At 37.1% G+C, this 22,876-nt stretch overlaps 1 protein-coding gene across 2 annotated transcripts; it reads right to left on the reverse strand.

Moving 5' to 3' along the window:
* Positions 1-1,103: 1,103 nt before the first annotated feature.
* On the reverse strand, positions 1,104-22,789 carry RAD51AP1 (RAD51 associated protein 1). 2 transcript variants are annotated; one of them, XM_003273705.4, is made up of 10 exons: positions 22,666-22,789; positions 19,617-19,666; positions 17,640-17,781; positions 15,707-15,757; positions 15,128-15,237; positions 13,320-13,406; positions 12,664-12,813; positions 8,058-8,222; positions 4,588-4,737; positions 1,105-2,276 (listed from the first exon to the last, which is right to left on the reverse strand). In XM_003273705.4, the coding sequence occupies exons 1-10, from the start codon at positions 22,680-22,682 to the stop codon at positions 2,140-2,142; spliced, it is 1,059 nt and encodes a 352-aa protein (XP_003273753.1). In that variant the 5' UTR covers positions 22,683-22,789; the 3' UTR covers positions 1,105-2,139. The 2 variants fall into 2 exon arrangements, with proteins under 2 accessions (XP_003273752.1, XP_003273753.1); XM_003273704.4 differs by lacking the exon at positions 15,707-15,757 and having other exon boundaries at positions 1,104-2,276.
* Positions 22,790-22,876: the final 87 nt, after the last annotated feature.

Genomic DNA, 22,876 nt, shown 5'->3' on the forward strand with positions numbered 1-22,876 from the left:
TACCATTATGCCAGCACCCAGTTCAGTGGGGCAGGGATCAAAGGTGCACGTGGGCAGAGACAAGGTTGAGGCAGCAGGAAGGGGCGAGTCAGACACCAAGTAGCCTATGAACTCGACCAGGGTAAGGTGTATGTGTGCGGACTGCAGAGGGGTGTTCATGCTGACTTTATTTTATAAAACCCTCTGTGGCAGTAACAGTGGAGGTGGGCCTGAGTAGGTTAAGAATCAAGGCGAAGATGCCTGTTAGAAATAGTGAGTGATAATGTTTCAGAGTAAGAGAGAGCACATCGAAGAGTAGTTTTGAGAAATTTAGGAAATGGAGTAAGGCTTGGTGACTGGATGTGAAAGTCGAGAGAAGACTCAATCCCAGGATTACGCCTTTGGCACCTGCAGTGATGGTGGTGCCATTCATTTACCAACAGAAAACACAGGAGAGATGTCAGGGGTATGAGGAGACGTTGAATTTAACAACTGATCTGCTACATCACGTTGTCAGTGGACCATCCACAGGTTTTGTTGTCAAGAGCAAGATGCAGGGTAAAGAGCCTGACTTGGCAGTCACTGTCACATAAGTGACCACTGGAGTTTGCATAGAACATGAAACTGGTAAGACAAGTAGGTAAAGGTGACACAACAGATTAGAAAGCTGCAAAATAATGAAGAGTAGGCATGGAGATGGGAAAAAAATGACAAGGAAATGTGTCACATGAGCCAAGGAAATCAAATGTTTTCATGAGTATAATGAATAGGGTGCATAAGATTAGCTAAGAAAATTGTACACTGGGTTTGGCAACATAAAGGTATCAGTGCTTTCAGCCAGGCTGGTTTTAACATACTTTGAGGTAATTTTCAAACTCCCCGATAAACTATAAAGAACACGGCAAAAACAGGTTATTAAGCTGGTGCCAGATGATTAATCAATTATATCAGTACCTAATAAAGAGTAGACTCTTATGTTTATTGTTGATCTACACCAAATAGAGTACCTCAATGCTATGTAACTGAAAAATATGTTTTTAAAAAGGGGACAGGTGGGGCAGGTTAGGGGGCCGGTATATGACACTATAAAAATATACGTTAGATAAAAGAAGTATACAACAGCAATAGGCAAATGCTCACTTTAATCACAATTCTAAATTAATTATTTTCACATTAACATAGATATTTCCATAAACCAAGAAAAACTGAGTTAAGTATTATACATTTTATAACAGTTAACATGATTTGAAAATGTTATTAAAAATTGATGAGAAGCTAGTTGAAATTCTCAGCGTAAATATAAAATATTCATTACAATTGTTTTTCAAAGCAAATCCAGATCTAAGCTTCCTGAAAAGCTGTATTATCTAATATCATAACAGGGATGACTAAGTACTTGACAACTACTTTCTAAAGAACTTAACAAAAAGTGACTACTTGAAGATTATATTTACAACAAAAAGGCTAACATTCTCTGCAGAGCTCTCATTTTATCATGAAATGTGGACAATCAGGAACACGTGGATGAGTAGTATCAAGAAAAAGGGCATTTCAAAATATTTCCACTTTTATTAAAGGTTTTGACAATGAAGATTTCATAAAATGTCTTTAAATTCTATTTTCTAGAGAATAACCATCTAAATAGGAGACACATGCCATAAAACTGCAACCATTTTAGTGTGTAAAATAATTCCGAGTTTGTACTATAAAAAGATATGGCTAAAATACAAAACATCTTTGCGATAAAACTGACAATGTAGCTTAAGTAGCTTATAAGATTTGAGAAATGTCTTCTGAAAGAAATAAGAATGTTTCCCTCTGCCCCTAAGGTGCTATAAACTAGACAAAGCTAGAAAGGCACATCATGTAACAAGAAAAGAACAGCATGTGATGTGGACTTCATGTCGAACTGATAGAAAAACAGAATACACTCTTCACAAGGAAAAGTATGAGAAGGTAATTCTTATAAACAAACTTCTCATTGAAGTCTTGAAGAGTTTTACAGAGAACATAATCATAAAATGGCTAGAGGTCATTTATAGGACATGGTAATGGATTCCTTTGTATTACAATACCTGCCTCAAATATAAACACAAATCAAATATAAACATGCTTGTAAAGCTGTGATTCTCTCAAGCAAACATTCCTCTGGTACCACACTCAGCTGCTAGTGGCATTTGGATGCAAAGGTTTAATTCGTGCTAATCTGGACAAGCCAAGGCGGAGACTCTGACTGGGAGACTTCACAGGCACTGCTGCCAGTGGGCTGCTGCCACTTCTGCTACCTCCAGATGCTGCTGAAAGGAAACATATGATGTGATGCTGATGATGTCAGAAATCTCTTAACAAAGATTAATTTATAAAACAAGCAGCAAAAAAAAGGTAGTTAAGCATTATTCTGCTTTCCAGGGTCTATCAAGCAATAAACTAGATCAAAAGAATAGAATGTTCTAAAGAGCAGAAATAATACAGAAGTCAAGGTAATGACACTAAAACCTCACCATGAAAGCTGAAAAAGGAAGGCTGGGAACAAATAATGCTAGTTGTAAAGGCGTAAAAAAATGCATACAATTATAATTTCTAAAGTAATAGAAAAAGCAAATGCATTTTTAAGGTCCTGCAATTTTTACAAGTAGTCCATGAAGAGTCTATTTTTCAATTATTAAATACCTTTAAAAATGGTAAATATTGTTATTTATTTATACTAGTTTCATTTATACTATTACCCTAATGTAGCAATTATTTCCATCTATTTCAAAATTATCCACATTAATGTTCACAGTTGATGGTAACAGTAGTTGCTCGCCTACACAACAGTATTATAAATTTAAAATAAATAGTTATACCTGCTACCCTATAACTCAGACTATACTGCTTTATTGTTTTCTAGTTTGAGAGGTATAAAATAGTATTTATTTTAATTTACATTTCCTTAATTACCAGTGAGACTGAAACTCTTCATATTTTCTAGTTGTATTAATAGTTCTTGGGGACACTGGTATATTTATGCCACTGGCTCATTTTACTTTGGGGGTCTTGGTGGTCTTCTCCAGTTGTATAAGATAGGTAACAAACTGGCAATCTGAGAGCCAAATCTAGCTCTCAGATATATTGTTTTGGTTCACATGGTGCTAACAACAAAAAAAAAGATCAACTTACAAAAATTAGCAGATTTCATATTAAAATCTGGATTTCTGGCTTCTCTTGAAAACAATCAGATCTAGAAATACCAAGCCCATAATCTTGCATGGAAACAGTAAGATGGAGCTGAGTAGCAGCTGCTTCCTTCAAAAGGGTACACGCTCCTGAGTCCAACGAAATTCCTACCCACGCAAGTCTACTGCATGGGCCCAATTCACTCATCTACATCACTTGCCTGACTGCCACGTGCTGACTTTAGAAGCACTTTGTGCTATATAACATTAACTCTTTATCCATCATTCCACCGTTTCCTTGTATCTTTTTGATTATGATACTTTTAAATTTCTATAGTTATATCATTTCTTTTAAATTTCCTTCATTGGGGAAGCACTAATTATTTTTAGAAATATACTAAGTATTACTCTTTGAATGATATGACATCAAGTAATTAATCTTCCCTCCTTCTCCAAAAAGTTTTTAAGTCCTCATTAAAAATCTTAGAAGTTGTAAACCAGAATGGAATTTAAAGATTACAGTTTTTCCCAATATTTCACATGATGAAGACTCTGTAAGTTAAGTAATCAAGCAGTCTCACAGCTCACGCCTAAATCTATGAATAGTCAGCAGGGGAGTGAGCACTGTGGACCAATCAAGAGAGGCCACTCAAAAGAAAAACAGGAGTAGAATTGGAAGGGCTTAGGCAAAGAGAGGGGACACATGAAGACAGACATACCAGGCAGAGGAGGATAAAGAGAGGCCCTTAGAGAGGAATACATGCAACATGTTTGAGAGACAAAAAGTGTTTCAATTTCACTGAAGCGGAGGGTTCATGTAGGTGGATGAGAGAAAGTAAAGACAGGACTAGTTAGGAAAGGCAGCAACAGTTTGGGCCTGGATTAGGGTTTTAGTAATGTCGAGAAGGGTGAAGGTCAAAGAATTCTTGAAGGATCCATGAGACTTGGCTGTGGAGCAAAAGAAAACAAAGAGAAGTGAAATTTGTAAAAGCAAGAGGTTGAGTTTGCTAGGGCATTTGTTAAATGCTAGAATTGCCACATACAGATCCCAAGGTTTCAGTCAGACTGTGGAGGTCAGCAGGTCCCGAGCAAAAGATTTGCTGCCAGAAATACATACATCAGGAATCTCAAATGTTTATACCCTTTAACACTGTAATTCTCCTACTAGAAATTTTATCCTAGGAAAGTAATCAGCAATATGCTCAGAGATTTCTAAAATAAGGACATTTGCACTTACTGCAATCTTATTTATAGCGCTGAAAAAATGATAAACCTGGATGCCCAATAATAAGGAATGGTTAAATAAATGAATATATACAGCAACCAGAAACTTTGGTTTTGAAGAATATGTAATAATATGGGGAAATGCTCACACATGGCATTTGTAACTAGGAAAAAAATTTACCAGTGATAATTTTCCAAGCTCCTGCCCTTGATGATAAATATGCCATACCTGGTGGGACCCATCTAGGTTTCTTGCTTTCAGCTGAAGGACTGCTTATTTGTAATGGTTTCCTAGTGGCATCTGAAGAAAGAGAAACCTTTTTTGGCGAGGACTGAGATTCTGATTTGATGGCAGCTGGAGCAGAGTCCACCGAAGTCACTTATTTGAAAAATATACGTAAAAAAGTTTGTCATGCAGGAAGAAAAAGCATATATGTGTAAAAATTATAAAGTTACATAATCATATAAAAAATAAACTTATTAATCAACAAACATTTATTGAGAGCCTAAGAATAGCCATCTTTTATGAGCATTAATATGCCAGGTAGTGTGGTAGGCCTATCACACACATTACCTCTAACTCTTTACAACAACTCCAATACAGATATTACTATCTCCACTCTCAGAGAAGGAAACAGAGACGTTAAGCAATCTGCCTGGAGTCTGACAGCTAGTAAGCGTCTAAGCTTAGAAACGATTTTCCTCCAAATCCCATCCTTGTAACCAACCATTACACAATAATGTCTCGTGAGTATGTGTCAGTGAGATGATGTGTCAGGCTCTAGGGTTACAAACAGTATCATTCATGGCTCCTGCTCCCAAGGACTTCAACGTCTCGTCACTAGACTTTAGTGGGAAGAATAGGAAAGATGTGTACAATGCAGTGTGGTAAGGGATATGGCAGACTCTAGAGGTATGCCAAGTAGAAAAGGAAACTACAACCTGGGGGTATGTGTTTTGAAGTTAGAGGGAGGCGAGTGAGGATGGTCTGAACCAAATCGAGATTGAAGAGTAAAGGTGAGTTGAGAGAAGCTTTCCAGGCAGAGGGAGTACAGTGTGCAAAGATGGAGGATGCACCAAGTTCCAGGACCAGTAGTACTGAGTGGTTCCATATATGGCTGGAGCAGAAATCTCAAGGGTAGGAAATGTGAGAGATAGACACAGGGTGTAGATCACTTATGACGAGCTTTGCAGACCATGTACAAGAGTCTGGCTAGTCACAATCATGCATCCATTTTTCTCAGAAGTGATTTGTATTTTAAAAACATCTTTCTGGTGGTAGTGTAGGAGAAGTAGGCCACTTAGAAGGTTATTACGGTAATCAGGTAAGAGGAAATGGGGGCCTACTAAGGTGCAGAATAGAAGGAAAACAGCACATTAGATATGTTTTGGCAAAAATAGGTGGGAGGCAGCAATGGAGACGAAGAAATAATCCATGACTTGCAAGTTCCTGTCGTGGGCACACTGTTTGATGGTGCCATTTATCTAGAGAATAAACACAAGCCCGGAAGTATGTTTTGGTTCTTATTTATTTATTTTTTTGGTGGTGGGGAAGGAGGAAAGGTGGCATGTAAGTTCACTTTCAGATAGTGCTTGTTTTGAGATACCTAGGGGTATTTCAACGCATATAAATATGAACATTTTCACCATATACTCTTCCTAATGTTAACATCTGCATCCTCTAGATCAGCACTGTCTGGTGGAACTTTCTGTGATTATAGAAATATTTTGTGTTTTGTGCTGTCCAATATGGTAGCCGCTAGCCATATATAGTTACTGTGCACTTGAAATGTGGCTTGCAAAACTGAGGAACTGATTTTTAAATTTTACTTAATTTTAATTAATTCAAATGTAATATAGCCACACATGGCTAGAGGTTACCATATTGGACAGCAACAGCTCTCAACATTTTTTCTATCAAGGGAAAATTATAACCTGTGCTAGACACAATTCTCAAAGTTTACCCAATACATTACTAGTAGGACTAAAAATATAATCCATTTTTCCTAATTCTTAATCCTATCACTTAATGGTTAAATTTCATTTCTAATATTATATGTTAATCTCAGTTGTGAAGCAACTTGCTCCAAGGGATAGAGAAAAGATTTTAAATGGTAAACTCCAACTTGGGAACTGAAGTTTTATTTTTAGTTATTAGTGTGTCTTGGTGAAGAAGCATAAACAAACCTCTGAAGAAAATACAAAATATATTCATGGTGTTAATAACTTTTTCCTATCATAGCTTATCGTAGGCAGAATACTGGCTCCTCAGATGTCTATGTCGTCATTGCCAGAACATGTGAATATGTTACCTCACATGGCAAAGGGACTTTGCAGATGTAATTAAGAATCTTAGATGGGGAAATTGCACTGAATTATCTGGAGGGGCCCAATGTAATCACAGGGGTACTTATAAGTAAATGTGAGGAGGAGGAAAGTCAGAGTCAAGTGACATGATGTGAGAAAGTCCCTGCCACTGGTCTCTGAAGGTGGAAGGGGCCACAAGCCAAGAAATGCACCCTCAAGGAGCTAGAAAAGGCAAGAACGTGGATTGTCTCCTAGAGCCTCCACAAAGGAGCACAGTTCTGCTGACCACTTGATTTTAGCCCAGTGAGAACCACTTTTGACTTCTGATACTCAGAACTGTAAAACAACAAGTATGTGTTGTTTTAAGACAGACACTACATTTGTGGTAATTTGTTGTAACAGTAATAGGAAACTAATATACCATTTTATCTCTCAAAGCCCTTGTATTTAAAATCTAGTTTCTGGAACCCAGATGAAGTCATCAATTAAACAAAAACACTTTAATTTAAAAACTTCATTAATTCAAAATACAGGAGAGAGAAGAATATAACTCAATCAGTAGTTAATTCTCATTTAATTCTTAGTAAGTACTCAGCAACAGGCTATTTAAGGTGACAGCAGCTCCTATGAATAAATGGAAAGACTAAATAATGGAACTTTTAATATCGATAGCATATATATTAAATAAACCAAGACATAAAAATGATTATCAAGAAACAAAACAAATTCAGTTAATGACAGTTATATTTTTGCAACAACTTATCATATACTATGAACTCAAAAATAACCTAACTTCTTTTACACAAGAAACAGGTATTCCATGTTCGAGTCATCATAAATTTTAAACATTTTATCATAAAAGTAGTTTCTAATGGAATTTGTTTTGGGGAAATGAAAAAAAAAAAAGCCCTAAACATGTGGCAAAAGAACTCTCAAATCAGACTAAATAAAGCACAAAAGCAAAAAATTAGAATCATGAAAACTTCCTTGTTTTGCCTGGAGAAAATATGGTCCAAGATACAGCTTAGACTCTGAATGGACAAACATGGGTTCAAATTCTAGCCCTTCACCTATTAGATGTAAGATTTCCAACAAATTATTTAACCTCTCTGACACTCAGTTTTTCACTGTAGAATGCAAGTGACAACAGCTAACCACAGAGGGCAGCCATGAGTACCAAAGTGAGGTCATATATAGTAAGTGCTAGCATAGATAGTGGAGTCAGCATTCTGGTCTGCTTTTCTCCCTTCCCCACCCCTACCTTCCTTTTACATATTTTAATGACAAATGGACATTAGGAAGATGTTAGAACAAAGGCAAAAATAAGAAAAATACAGCAAACAAACCACATACATTTCCTTTATAAAATTAAGTGTTTTGGACCAAGCTTACCCAAAGCATTACATTTGGATTTAGATTTCTTCTCTTTCTTTTCTACTGGGGATTTTACCTTCACTTCTTTCTTTTTAATTTCTTTAACTTTACTTTTTCTCATAGAGAAGTCTTCGTCATTATCCTCACTCTCACAAAAATCAGAATCATCCTCAGAATCTTCACCTAAAACAAGATTACATAGTTCATCTTTGCTCTAAAAAGTGAGGATTCTGTTGCCTTAACTTTATCCACAGCTTTCAGATTCTTATGCACCTTTGTGCTGCACTGTTTCCAGTAGCAGAACACTGCAGTGGTTGACATTGCGGGTGCCTGGGTTTGAATCCTCAGAGAGGTCACTAACTTCACTGAGCCTCAGTTTCCTCACCTAGAAAATGGGGATAACCATAAACCTCCATCAAAGGGTTGTCGCGTGGATTAAATGAGTTAATATATATAATGCATTTAGAGTAACATCTGGCATATACCAAGCAAAATATAATTGTTTGCTATTACCACCATCACTATAAATTTCCCATCAGTAATCTTTACTTCAGATTTTATCATTTTACCTCAGTAACTTGAAAAGAATGGTAGGGTATGACAATAGCTAGTCTTTCAAAATGGTGACATTTATGGTAACAGTGAGCCTTCCCTTAACCACATAAACTTCAACATTCTGGAACAGACCAAATGAGAACTGAGATAACCATACACAACAATCTTAGCAGCTAATCCTAGAGCTGATTTCATTTGGGACAAACCTTTATTTCTCAAAAAATGCTTTTCTGTACTTCATGGGAAAATATAAGCCAGTGATCTAATTTTGAAAGTGCTACATCTGCTCTGGAAAAAAGCATGTCCTAACCTGATAGTTAAGCAATGATCTTTCTATTTTTTGAGGGAGTTAGGATCAGAAAACCATGCCTTGTCGATAAACTCTGAAAACTAAGTGTAAATAGGGTTAGTCCTATATTCATATAAAACTTTTTTACATTTTTAATACTATGAACATGCTTATTGCAGAAAATGCTTAAATCAAAAAATGTACAAATGAAAAATAAACAGTACATGCTTATTGTAGAAAATATAGACCATACAAAACTTTATTAAAGAAAATCTACTCTGTAATCTCGCCACTCAGCGATAACCACTATTATCGCCACATACTAATATCTACCTATCTATATGAAATATTATATGTAAAATAAAAATCATATAAAATTTTCAAACCTATACCACAGTAGACAGTAATAAACCACCACTCCGATTCAACAATTATCAACATTTTGCTCCATTTGTTTCATCTATCTCACTCTTCTTCTCTTCCCTTTTTGTAGTATATTAAAATAAAACCAAGGCATCGCGTCATTACATTCCTACATACTTCAGAATGTATCTCTAAAAAACATGAGCATTTTCTTACACAACAATGCCATTACATCTAGCAATACCAACACTAGTTTCTTGGTATCATCTTCTTTTCAGTCTATATTAATCTCTTTTAATATAGAGCAGTATCTTCTCCCTGTCCTCCCTTGTGTCTGACTTGCTGAAGCAGTTAATTGTCCTGTAGAATGTCCTAAATTCTGGATTTGTCTGTTTTCTAGCTCATGGTGTCATTTAACTTAATCTTGCTTCCTCTTTTTTTTTTTTTTGAGATGGAGCCTTACTCTGTCGCCCAGGCTGGAGTGTAGTGGCACAATCCTGGCTCACTGCAACCTCTGCCTCCCGGGTTCAAGCAATTCTCCTGCCTCAGCCTTCCGAGTGGCTGGAATTACACGCACACAACACCATGCCCAGCTAATTTTTATATTTTAGTAGAGAAGGGGTTTCACCATGTTGGTCAGGCTGGTCTCAAACTCTTGACCTCAACTGATCCGCCCACCTCAGCCTCCCAAAGTGCTGGGATTACAGGCGTGAGCCACCGTGCCTGGCCATATTCTTGCATTTTACGTGAGCTGGAATTCTGCTCTCAAGGCTTGAGTGGATTCAGGCTCACTTTTTTTGGAGGGGGGAGGGGGGAGGGCAAGAATATACTTCATAGGTATATTCTCTGTACTTCATATTACATCACATCAGAAATCATATAATGTGTGATTGTCCCTCTCTTAGGTGGTTCAGATGATGCCAGCCTGAATTCATCATTGTAAAGATCCTTATCAACCTTCCATTGATGACCTTTACCTAAATCAACAATGTCATTTATGGGCTGGGCACAGTGGTTCACCCCTATAATCCCAGCACTTTGGTAGGCCAAAGCAGGTGGATCACATGAGGTCAGGAGTTCAAGACCACCCTGGCCAACATGCTGAAACCCCATCTCTACTAAAAATACAAAAATTAGTCAGGCATGGTGGCGCATGCCTGTAGACCCAGCTACTTGGGAGGCTGAGACACGAGAATTGCTTGAACCTGGGAGGCGGAGGCCACAGTCAGCCAAGATCGTACCACTACACTCCCGCCTGGGCTACACAGCGAGGTTCCATCTCAAAAAACAAAACAAAACAAAAACAAAAAACAATGTCATTATGATCTTCAAATTGCAATTTCCTTATTCTATCATTGTTCCCACACAAAATTTTAAAAACAATCAACTCGACTGGGCGCGGTGGCTCATGCCTGTAATCCCAGCACTTTGGGAGGCCGAGGCGGGTGGATCACGAGGTCAGGAGATCGAGACCATCCTGGCTAACACAGTGAAACCCCGTCTCTACTAAATACACAAAAAATTAGCCGGGCGTGGCGGCAGGCGCCTGTACTCCCAGCTACTCGGGAGGCTGAGGCAGGAGAATGGCGTGAACCCAGGGGGTGGTGCTTGCAGTGAGCCGAGATCACACTACTGCACTCCAGCCTGGGCGAGAGTGAGACTCCGTCTCAAAAAAAATAAAAAATAAAAAATAAAAAATAATCAACTCACATATTCACATAATGGTTCCTGTGCTATATAGAGTTAGCCCAAAAAAGGCCAGCAGATCACATGAAAGCTGTTAGAAATGTAGCCTGCAAATTCAAGTAATCCTAAGAGGCTCTCGGTTCAAAGAAGGCAAGTAATAGAGGAAGTTTTTCCAAACTTTCAGAATATATGATCAGAACAAAACTTTCTGTGTATCCAATAGTTCTGATACTGCATGTGTTCAGTAACTTAGAAGTCTTCAGGATTCTCTTCTTGGCTCAAGAGGATAAAAGTAGGAGCTGGCTACATTTCTGTTTAACAAGTTTGTTCAGAAATGGGGTCCAACTAATCTTCGTCAGTCAACTGAGAAAGCAATTTAAATAAAATTAGAGATAGGGAGTTGGAGTTCCCAAAATTCCAAGTCATTCGCATCCCATAGAGAAAAATCTGGAAGGCCCAAACACTTCAGTTATGGATTTGGGGAACTGTTAGAGAAAAGACTTATCTTCTCTGCAATTTTCTCTTTTCTTCCCCTAATGAAGGTCACACATGGTCCTTTCTGTTCTCATCCAGGACAAGCGAATGCAGGGGGAAAACTGAAATGTCACTTTGCGGCTGCTTCCACTTCTTGGCTATTATGAATAATGCCGCTATGAACACGGGTGTGCAAATATCTCTCTGAGATCTTGCTTTCAATTGTTTTGGATACATACTCAGAAGTGGATTGCTAGATCATATAGTATAGGCTGAGTATCCCTTATCTGAAGTGCTTGGGACCAGATGTGTTTCAGGGTTCACCTTTTTTTGGGGTTTTGGAACATCTGCATTATACCCAGTTGGGTATTCCAATTCCAGAAATCCAAAATGCTCAAATGAGTATTTCCTCGGAGCATCACACTGGCGCTCAAAAAGTGCCTTTGCATTTTCCTGTCTCCCAGGCCCTCCCAAAGTAAAATAAATGCAAAACAGTCTTTTTCATGTATTTCCTTTGTTCTATAAGGACAAGAGCTGTTTGTTTTGTTCACTACTGTATCCCTAGTATCTAGAATACAGTGCACATAAAAAGCATTCAAATATTAGTCAAATAGGTGACGATGAGCAAATCTGTTATTGTTTGTTGACAGTATATCAAAATCTAAAATATGGTATCTTGATTTGGCCTAAATTTATGAATTTATGAATTTAAATTTTTAATTAATATGTTGTAATGTTCTGTCAAGGACACTACACTTTCCATTTGCCCAATTTCTAAATGAGTCTAAAAACCATCATAATAAAATATAGATTTCATATCACTTCTGCCTCAGAATAATTCATGGATTTCTACTACCTACAGGAAAAAAAGCCTACACTTCTTCGAGTGGGTCTGAAACCCTCCATGATTAGTAGCAGCCTCTCTCTCGAGCCTCCTGCATGTTCATCCCAGCAAGCCTTACTTAGAGACAAATACAGCATTTGTCTATTCCATGGGTAATGCCTTTCTATCAGTCAGAAATGCTACTTTACACCTTTAGTTTATGGAAACACTACTCATTTTTCAAGGCATAGCTTAAAGGTTAGCTCTTAGAAGACGCTTTTTCCCCAAATGCTATCACTGAATTGAACTGTTCTGTGTCCCTGAAGTTTGCACACCCCAAAGGTTTAACACAGTGCTTTGCACAATTAATGGCTTCCAAGAACTTTTTTGACTGAATTCCCATAGAATTAATTTCGAAGTAGGATAAAACCTACCAGGTGCAAAGTCTGGTTCAGTGTCATTAGCACTGTCACCATCACTGCCTTCCAGAAGAATCTTCCTCTGCTGTACTGCAGCTTTAGATGCTGCTTTTCTTTTCCCTTGAACACCACCAACATCGTCTTCCACAGTAATCTTATCCAAATCTTCAGGAGAGGCATAAAAATCAATGGAAAACTTTCTGTGACAGCTGATATTTCAAGAACTGCAGAGCAGACTCTATTACAACTATTGTTTTTATTTGCCCAGGTTCATCCCTCCCCTGCTTCCGGTAATAGACTATTTACTATCCCAATCTGGGTCAACCATGGTGCATCAGTGCCCTGGGAACACCTCTAGTTTTAGGGATAAATCCAAGACCCAAACAGAGACCATCTTTCCCCCAAAATGTTCAAACTAGAATTGGGAATATGCAGCCCCTTTCTTCAACGGTCAGTTGCTCTAACTAGAAGCCATGGGTAGTTATAAGCCTTCAGGGAAGAATGTGTGTCTGCAGTAAGACAGAATGAGACTAAAACACAAAGAAATAAAGGCCATGACATCAAGAGAGTCTTGACAAATTGAAAGAACTTGCTTCTAGCCACAATTTCAGCAATTTAAACAAAAGTCAGAAAAACAGCATTGATGAAAAAAATTAATATAAAAAACTTACCTAAATAATCACTAGCTACACTGCAATTAGAGATATGAGGAGACTTATTCATTGTTTCTATTTTACTATTGCCATGTTTTTCAATGCCTAAATATAAGGAATAAGAAAGAAAATTCAGATATTTCTTAATCAAATAATGTCTAGAAATAGGAAAATTAGTACTAAAATGTAATAACATTTAGATATAGATAAATGATCCCAAACTCAAACTAGCACAATAATTTTATTCAGAGAGGTTAACATATGGTTAGAAGTCTGGGCTCTGAAATCTAATATACTTATGTTTAAATTCAGGCTCTACCATGTAAACTGGCTATATGACCACAGGCAAGTTGCTTATCCTAAGACTTAATTCCCTTATCTATAATGTGGAGATAAAAATAGTGTCTTACCCAGTGGTATTACAGAAGACCAAATGTGGATCTCACATGGGAATTGCTGATTATTGTGCCCAATGCACAGGAAATGGTCAATAAACGTTAACTATCAATTCTATGTAGGCAAATCCATGCTTTTACTAACATAAGAACTCTCCAATCGTTATAATAACCTTAAAATGATCCAAAGCATTCTAAGAGGACTTTAAGACATAATAATTGGTATTATTAAATTCCAGTGCTACAAGGTGCATTATTTAATAAGAAGTGGTATAATATTAATACTTCTAAGGAACTCCCCTTATACATTCTACAACGTCTTAAAAGAGAGCGAGAAATTTCAGTGCCTCCATTTTAAATGTAATTCATGACAATTCTCTTTTGATGTTTCTTTGATTCTTGGTTACTAAAAGTCTTCCTAATCAAACTTTCATTTCTGTTTAAAGAGGAGGCAGCCAGCTAAGGTGGCTCTCACCTGTAATCCCAGAACTTTGGGAGGCTGAGGCGGGAGGATTGCTTGAGGCCGGGAGTTTGAGGCCAGCATGGGCAACATAGTGAGACCCCTCTCTACAAAATAAAAAATTAGCCAGGCACGGCGGCACATGCCTGTAGTCCCGGCTACTCAGGAGGCTGAGGCAGGAGGATTGCTTGAGCCCAGGAGGTCAAGGTTGTATTGAGCCATGATCACGCCACTGTATTCCTGCCTGGATGACAGAGTGAGACCCTGTCTCAAATAAATAAATACATAAGGAGGCAGTACTGATTTAGGAAACAAAGAAAAAAAGCTCCATGTATACCCCTAAATAAGATAATAAGCTAAAATATCCCCCAACATAAAAACTTTAAGCCAAAAAGCATTTTAACAGTAGAGTATCTTTTTCAGGAATAATGATGTCTGCCTCTCTAGAATATTAATATATCATCTGCTGCATATTAATATTAATATGTCATCTGTTGCCAGAAAAATCAAAGGAGAAAATCAACGAGAAATCCAGAAGCCATTCTCTTAAGTCTACTGAGCTTGCTAACCAAATTAATACCTTTGACCTTTGTAAGTAATAAAAATTACCATAATTAAGGCATGTTCAACTGATCCGGAAAAAAAGGAGATGCACTGTTAGGACTGTACAGATCAATTCATTTGATGAAGAAATTAAATGTTCACCGTACAACAACATAAAATCTGAACACTGAGGCTCACAGTCCATGCCCTCAAGCTTACTCTGGGTATTAAGCACAGATGTATGTCTGTTTGTATGGGATTTAGGTGCTGAATTAAGAACTAAATCCAATTGTATTCTCTGCAAATGGGTCTATTTATAGTGCAAAGTATTCACAGTTTACTCTTTCCTCTGTGAAGGCCCACCCAAAGAAATAATTACAAAAGCATTAGGAAGGTTTTAAAGCTAAATATACAGAAAATAAAGTTACTTTTATCTTGAGACTTCTGCACATTAGTGGTGACTGCTGGAAGTTCCTTCACTGATAAAGCTAGTGCAACTTCTAAGTCTCTCTGGTAGAGCTTGTCATCTAAAGCCATCCTAAAATAGATACACAAGTAATAATGAGTTCTTCAAAATATCAATCTCAACTAAAGAGCAAAGTTTGAGATTTCCCTAAATTACTATTCAAGAGTTGCTAACTTCACAAAAATGTTTTTAAACAATCATCATCATTAATAGACCTTTGATGATAAGACTCCTAAAATGTCACAGTATCATGTTATATACAGAATAAGAGGTTTGAAATAGGAGGAGCATATACCTCTTTGCAATGACTGTTCCCTTTCATTGTAATGTGTCACCTTACTACCAGCCATGTCCAAGTGGGAAACACCCTACTCAACCCAAAACAGACTTGGTTCAAACATCACTTCCACTTAAAACTCTTCCTTGACCTCACCCACTCCCCTTTAGCAGATATTATAGCTCTTACATTAAAATTATTATCATTTTTTTACATCTCTTCCTCCCAATCCAGACTTTAACCAATATTTTACCAAGCACTTACTTTGTACAAGGCACTGCACTAGCTGGAATACTAAAAGTACCTTCAGGGAGTCTGCAGTTAAAGGAGGAGGGTGGGGAAATAAGACATGCTAATAATTATCCTATAAAAGGCAGATTATAAAGTCCTATTCAAGTTGGTCAAAAGTGCTATGAGTATAAGAGGAAAAAAAACATCAAAGAAAGATAAGGAAAAGTTACATAAAGGAAGAAGCACTGAGATGTACCTTAAATAATTCATTTTTTTAGAATAAGTTTTCTTAAGATATAATTCACATATCATAAAGTTTACATTTTAAAGTAAACAATTCAGTAGTTTTTAGTACATTCACAGAGTTGTAAAACTACCATCACTACCTAATTTCAGAACATCTTTATTACCCCAAAAAGAAACCCCATACCCATTACCATTCACGTCCTGTTTACCCCTCTCCCAGCTCCTAGCAACCATTAATCTACTTTCTGTTTCTACGGATTTGCCTATTCTGGACATTTCATGCAAATGAAATCATATAATATGTGACCTGTATATCTGGCTTCTTTCACTCAGAATGATGTTTTCAAGGTTCATCCATATTGCAGTATATATCAGTTATCAGCAGTCATTTCTTTCTATAGCTGAAAAATATTCCATTTTGTGGACACCACATTTTACTTATCCATTAATTAGCAGATAGACATTTGGATCGCCTCCATTTTTTTTTAGCTATTATGAATTAATGGTGCTATGAACATTCATGTATGGGTTTTTGTGTGGGCATATGTTTTCATTTCTCTTGGATACATACATAGGCTGGGTCATGTAATAACTCTGTTTAACATTTTGAGGAACTGCTAAACCATTTTCCAATTTAGCTGCACCATTTTACTTTCCCACCAGCAATATATGAGGGTTCAAATTTCTCCACATCCTTGTCTTTTTTTATTAAGTCATCCGGTGGGTGTGAAGTATTATCTCATTCTGATTTTGATTTGCATTGCCCTCACAGCTAATGATGTTGAGCATCTTCTCATGTGTTTATTGGTTATTTGTGTATCGTCTCTGGAGAAAGTCTATTCAAATCTTTCGCACATTTTAAATTGTGTTGTTAGTCTTTTTATTGTTGAGTTTTACGAGTTCTGTGTATACTCTGGATGCAGTCCCTTATCAGTTATCTGATTTACAAATATTTTCTCCCACGTGTGGGTTCCTTTTTCAATATATTTAAAATGTAATACAAGAAACTCACAAACAAAAACCAAAAAAAAAAAAAAAGCAAAAAAGAGCATGACATGCGGTAAGTTTCTCCATGCTAACTCACTTTTCATAGGGAAACTTGTAGCAGTAAAACATTATATATGCCATGGTCCATTTGTTAATATTCCCCTTCTGCCCATCTCTTCTCCATACCACAAGTTTTGGGTCTCTAATGACTTCCTTCACTCCTTTCTCCCTCTTGGTACTGTCTAATGGAATTCCATGGTTAGTCTAGAAACTGTGGGAACTTCTCACTGCTGAATAAATCTTAACAACATGGGGAGAAGACATCTTTTTCTGCAAAAAAAATACATGGTTTTATATTTTAAAAACTGCCCTCACATTAAGTCATCTTATGTCTTAATCATCTTAAGTCATCTAATGTCATTTTTAACAAAGTAGTCTCGTATGATTTGAGGAATTCAGAGACAAGTGCTGGGTCCTGTCAAAACCAGTCATAACTTCTGAATTCCACAATCATTATTGTCTTAATATTTAATGATATTTCCTTATATGTTTGTGAATTTCTTTAAGTCAGAAAGCCAGAAAAAAATAGTATGTCCTGTTTTCTGACATGCACCTAGTGAAATAAGACCTATGACTCTGCTCAAGTTCTAATTTAAACCAAGGGTTCGAACCTGTGTCTCTTTAAAATTAACACATCTAATGTCATATATTTACTGCATGTCTTACCTCTCACCTTTTTTTAGGGGCTTTCTCTTGTACTGGGATTTCTTCTTTCTGGAGATTGTTCAAGTTAGCTTTTGGTTTATCTTGTTTTAACTCCTTTAGTGCTGTTCTGGATTTCTTGTTTAAAGGTACAGTTGCAGAAACAAAATCATCTATTCATGTGTGAATTAAAACCAAAAGAAAAATATTATTTTCTTCATAAATGAAAATCATTACAATGTGTGTTCAAGTTTTTATAGGCTGGGCAAATTGTTTAATTTCCACAATTTAAAAATCATTGTTAGTATTTTGTTTATCTTTATTCTCATTCATCTATTTTGACTTTCATTTTTGTGCCCTTTATATTTAAAAATCTCAGTCTATCAAAAACCAATTCACTAAAAACTGCAAAAGCAATTAAGACAGCATATAAATGTCAAAGAAAAAGTGACTAAAAACCTGTAAAACCATTAGAAAAATTGGTAGAATTTAATCACGTTGAAAAGTGGAAATAAATTATTTTTATGAGAACTTCACAATGTAGCCAAATATCTTTTTTCAAAGCCCATTACTTGGGCCAGGCACAGTGGCTCACGCTTGTAATCCCAGCACTTTAGGAGGCCAAGGCGGGCAGATCACCTGAAGTCACGAGTTCAAGACCAGCCTGGCCAACATGGTGAAACCCTGACTCTACTGAAAAATACAAAAACTAGCCAGGCATGGTGGCGGACGCCTGTAATCCCAGCTACTCAGGAGGCTGAGGTGGGAGAATCGCTTGAATCCGGGAGGCGGAGGTTGCAGTGAGCCAAGATCACGCAGTTGCATTCTAACCTAGGCGCAAGAGTGAGGCTCTGTCTCAAAAAACAGAAAAAAAAAAAGTCCATTACCTATTCCTAGTACATTAACCATGCTAGAGAAAATAAGAAGCATTATGGGGGAAGAGAAAGTAGCTCCTATTTGAGGATTTTTACAATAGTAGTACTTTCTCTTTCCATTACCATAATGAGCTTCCTAAGATCCTACCAAAGTAACTTCTTATTTTCTGGCAAAAGGATGTTCTTTTCCAGTCCATTACTGTTTCTCACAGGCTTTTCTGTCTTACCAATCCTCTGAACTGTTGTAGTTCTACTCTTGACTGTCCACGTAAAACTACTGCTGTGGCTTTTCCACATGTATACAACACATATATGCATACCTTCAGGGTCTATGTAGTCTTAATCACATACTCAGCAAGCACTAATACTTGTCTCTTATATGCTTCCCCATGTAAAAATAAGATAACTTATGACTCCCCCCACCTACTACTACACACCTGGCAATTTATAAGTATCTGGTGACAGACTGATGACAAAAAAAAAAAAAAAAGCTAGATGCTAGATGTTATATTCTATACTCTTTTTCCCAAGTGGTAGATACAGTTAAAGCTGTGCTCAAGGCAAAAACAGACTCCTTCAAACCGAAGACTTACTAAATATTTGACTTAAGAAAATTCTAGTGGTCTAAGAAAGAAATATTAAATCCACCTCAACGTATAATATAATCTAATGCAATGTTCCTCAAACTTTTCACTCATAGCAGAGTCAAGTAAACATATGTCTAATGCTTAAAAGGCATAACATAAGCCTCACCTTTCTTTAAGGTCTTGTTTTATAGTATAATTAATAGGGATTTTATAAAATATTCTGTAACATCTTTGTATCTCAAAAAGATAGTGTTTTCTTTCTTCGGGGATGGAATAGGAGACAAACCTCTATGTGATAACTATGGACTTAGAGTAGTTTAGATCTAAAGAGACTTTTCACCTGGCCCTGTTCATTTATCACCTACTAACATAATTTTTATGAGTATAATTATCAGCATAATTATCCCAAATGATTAGAAAACTATCTTTCCAGACCTACCTCATATGCAGTTGGGCAATTTAGTCAGTGTTTGAGCTATATATGTCATATAAATTCTGAGGAAATGAGTTTCCAAATCTTTACAGCAAAAATAAGAAGTTACTTACCATCACTGTCAGAGTGGTCAAACTGTGAGTAATTGACTGGTTTCTTATGTCTATGACCAAAACAGAATTTTTTCATTAACACAAATGTCAATTTCTCACCTCTACTACTTAAGGCTATTAATATTATTTATTTAATATTTGTTTTAATATTATTCATTTATTAATAATAAATAAATGAAATAAAAATGTGTTAAGTAAATGAAATGTGTCTGAATAAATGAAAATGTGTTTGGGTTCACGTAAGTACATTTAAGTCTAAAACATGATTTGCATTTTACCGCAGGGATTTATCATTAGCTAAAATAGTTACAACTATACCTGATATACCCGGGTATTGCTGGCTTTTCAATTATATGATAAAGGAAAAAAATTCAGATAACTTACAAATAATAATCTATATAATTAACATTTATAATTTCTATACTGTTTAATTGCTGTTGGGCATTTGTAAGTTCCCGTTGTATGTGTTCTTCTGTTTTGTGTGTGCATTCTATATTCCTTACTAGATCATAAATTTCTTGACACTAAAAGCTACTTTTTCTTTTCAATCTCTCCACAATACCAAATAATGTTTTTATGCAATGGACACTTAAAAATGGTGAGTGACCTTGTTCCTGCCACCTGAGATGAATCTTTACACAGGCTGAGTATCCCTTACCTGGAATGCTTGGAACCAGAAATGTTTTGAACTTTGGATTTTTTCAGATTTTGGAATATCTGCATTGTACACTTACCAGCTGAGCATCCCAAATCTGAACATCTAAAATCCGAAGTGCTCCAATGAACATTTCCTTTGAGTGTCATGTAGGTACTGCAACAGCTTCAAATTGTGGAGCATTTCAAATCTGGGATGCTCAACCTGTACTACTTTAGAGGGCATTAGAAGAAAATGATATTCAAAGTGAAAAAAATAATTTTTTTCCTCCCTCCTCTAGGCACTAAATAAAATGTTTTTCTAGTTTTTATTTCTATATTTTGCTAAATGGCCAAATGTGAATAACCTAATTTGTCAGCTGGTTGTTCTTTCAAGTAAAAATAATGTTCTATGAAAAACAGGTAAGCTCAGCTCACAACTCAGACAATCTCACAAGTGCTTTTCCTTGAGAGAACTGTTACACATCAGTATGTAGAAGTGCTTTATGTGTACTTCCCATTTCCTCACGCGAAACATTAAAAAGAGCACTCGTACTACTCTCTTACTCTTCAGAGTTAAAGAATTTAGAGCTGAATAAAATGTGAAAACCCCTTTAGAAATTCTGAACTTGAATAATAGTAAAATAAAATCAATAGCCTATTTTTAAAAAGTATACTTAAGGGTTAAGCTATGATTAATATAATAATTTCCACTACTTCATCAAGCATATTCTTAACTGAAATGAATTTTTTTTTTTTTTTACTTTTGAGAGTATGGCAGTAAACAATGCAAAGACTAGTAGTACAATTTAGTGCCACTGCCTTAATTGTTCTGAGGTGCCAGCAGTTTTATCATCACTGCAGTGCAAATGACAAAGCAGCGAAAAAGGCAAATCATGTCTTAGTATTGTTATGAAAAGAGTTTTGACCTCATAGACCTCTAGAGAAGTTTCCAGGGACCCCCAGAGGTCTGTAGACAATACTTTAACAACTGCTGTTCCATACAAAGGGATTATGACTTCACTGCCTGGATGCTTAAAACCCATTTCAAATTCAGCATGTTCGAAACAGAAATCTTGATCCCTCACACCTCCTGACCTTCCTTTTCCTAGTCTTCCCTATCTTAATGCAAAGATCATCCATTCTGTAGCTCAGGCCAAAACTATTGTGGAGTCATCTCCGACTCTTTCTTTCCCTTACCTGTACATCTACTTCATCAGCAAGTTCTGTCTGCAGTGCCTCCGAAATACATCCTAAATTCATCTGTTCCATTCAATGCCCACTGATAATACCCCATCCCAAACCACTCTCCAATGATATAATAGCCTGATTTTCCTGCTCCCATTCTGGTCACCCCATCCATCATTTATTCTCCACCAGCAGCCAGTGACCTTTATAAAAGCAAACTTAGATTTCTCTCCCCTATTTAAAACCCTCCACTGACTTCCCATTGACTTACAATAAAACCTAAACTCCTTTCTGAGACTTACAAGACCCTATCTGTTCTGGCACCTGCCTATTTCTCTGGCTTAATCCCCTACGATTCTCCCCACGGTTTGTTAATCCTACAGATTTAGACTGTCCCTAAAATACGGTCAAGTATGGGGCCTTGGCTCCTATTCCCTCTACCCTGATTCATGACTCAGTGAGTGTATTATCGCCTCAGAGTCTCATACTAACTACTATATTTAAAGTAGTGCTTTCCTCCTTCGCCCTCTATCATATTTCGAGGTTTATTTTCGGCCCCCTAACCTCACCTCCCACTAGAGTGTAACCTCCAGCACCTCGTACATTAAAGAAGTGAATATATTCAATAACTTTACTAAATGAATGGCTAACCGTAGGCTTCCATGGCACTCAACTGTGTAAACAGAAGAATCGTTTCTAATACCACAATGGAAAGAGGTTTCTAATACCTCTTCAGAGGTATAGAAGATTTAGAAGAATCATTTCTAATACCATAATGGAAAGAGGATCTGGAGTGAGATGACTTAGGTTTCAGTATTGCCCTGCCACTTACTGGGCTGTATGACTCAGGTAACTTACCCTCTATATGTAGAAATGTTAAATCAATAAAACAGGAATGCTTACTCTTTCTATATCAAATAACTACAGTGATGAACAAATAAAATAACACATAAGTGGGCGCTCGGTGACACGTAAAGCGCTGTTCAAACGCTAACAACATGGTCTTGGTAAAAAACGACAACGGCTGTGGAGGCAAAGAGAAGGAAAAAGCTACGATGCTAGGATACTGCTGAGCAACGGGTGGCTCACTGGAGACTGGGTTCTTGATAACCGTCCATCCTAACCCCATCATCGCTGCCCTCCGGTCTTACTCGATCCTTTCCCCTTAGTCTCCTGTCTTTCCCCTTAGTTTTCTTCCCACCCCCGACGAATGTCAGGAACTACCCACCTCACAGGCCGCACCATGGTCCCTTTCAAGGCTTGCTATTTACAGTTCTCAAATTCTTGTTGGCTTCAGCGGCGGTTTCAATTCCCGCCCAAAACCAGACTTCGGAGCCCTCCGCCCCCTGTTACCAGTCATCCAATCATCACCAGCCATGCTTGCGGCGGCGCACGCGCTGTGGGGAAAGCGAATTTGCTCCCCGCCTTCCCAAGGCACC

The sequence above is a fragment of the Nomascus leucogenys genome, chromosome 23, assembly GCF_006542625.1.
Source record: "Nomascus leucogenys isolate Asia chromosome 23, Asia_NLE_v1, whole genome shotgun sequence".
Taxonomy (NCBI): domain Eukaryota; kingdom Metazoa; phylum Chordata; class Mammalia; order Primates; family Hylobatidae; genus Nomascus; species Nomascus leucogenys.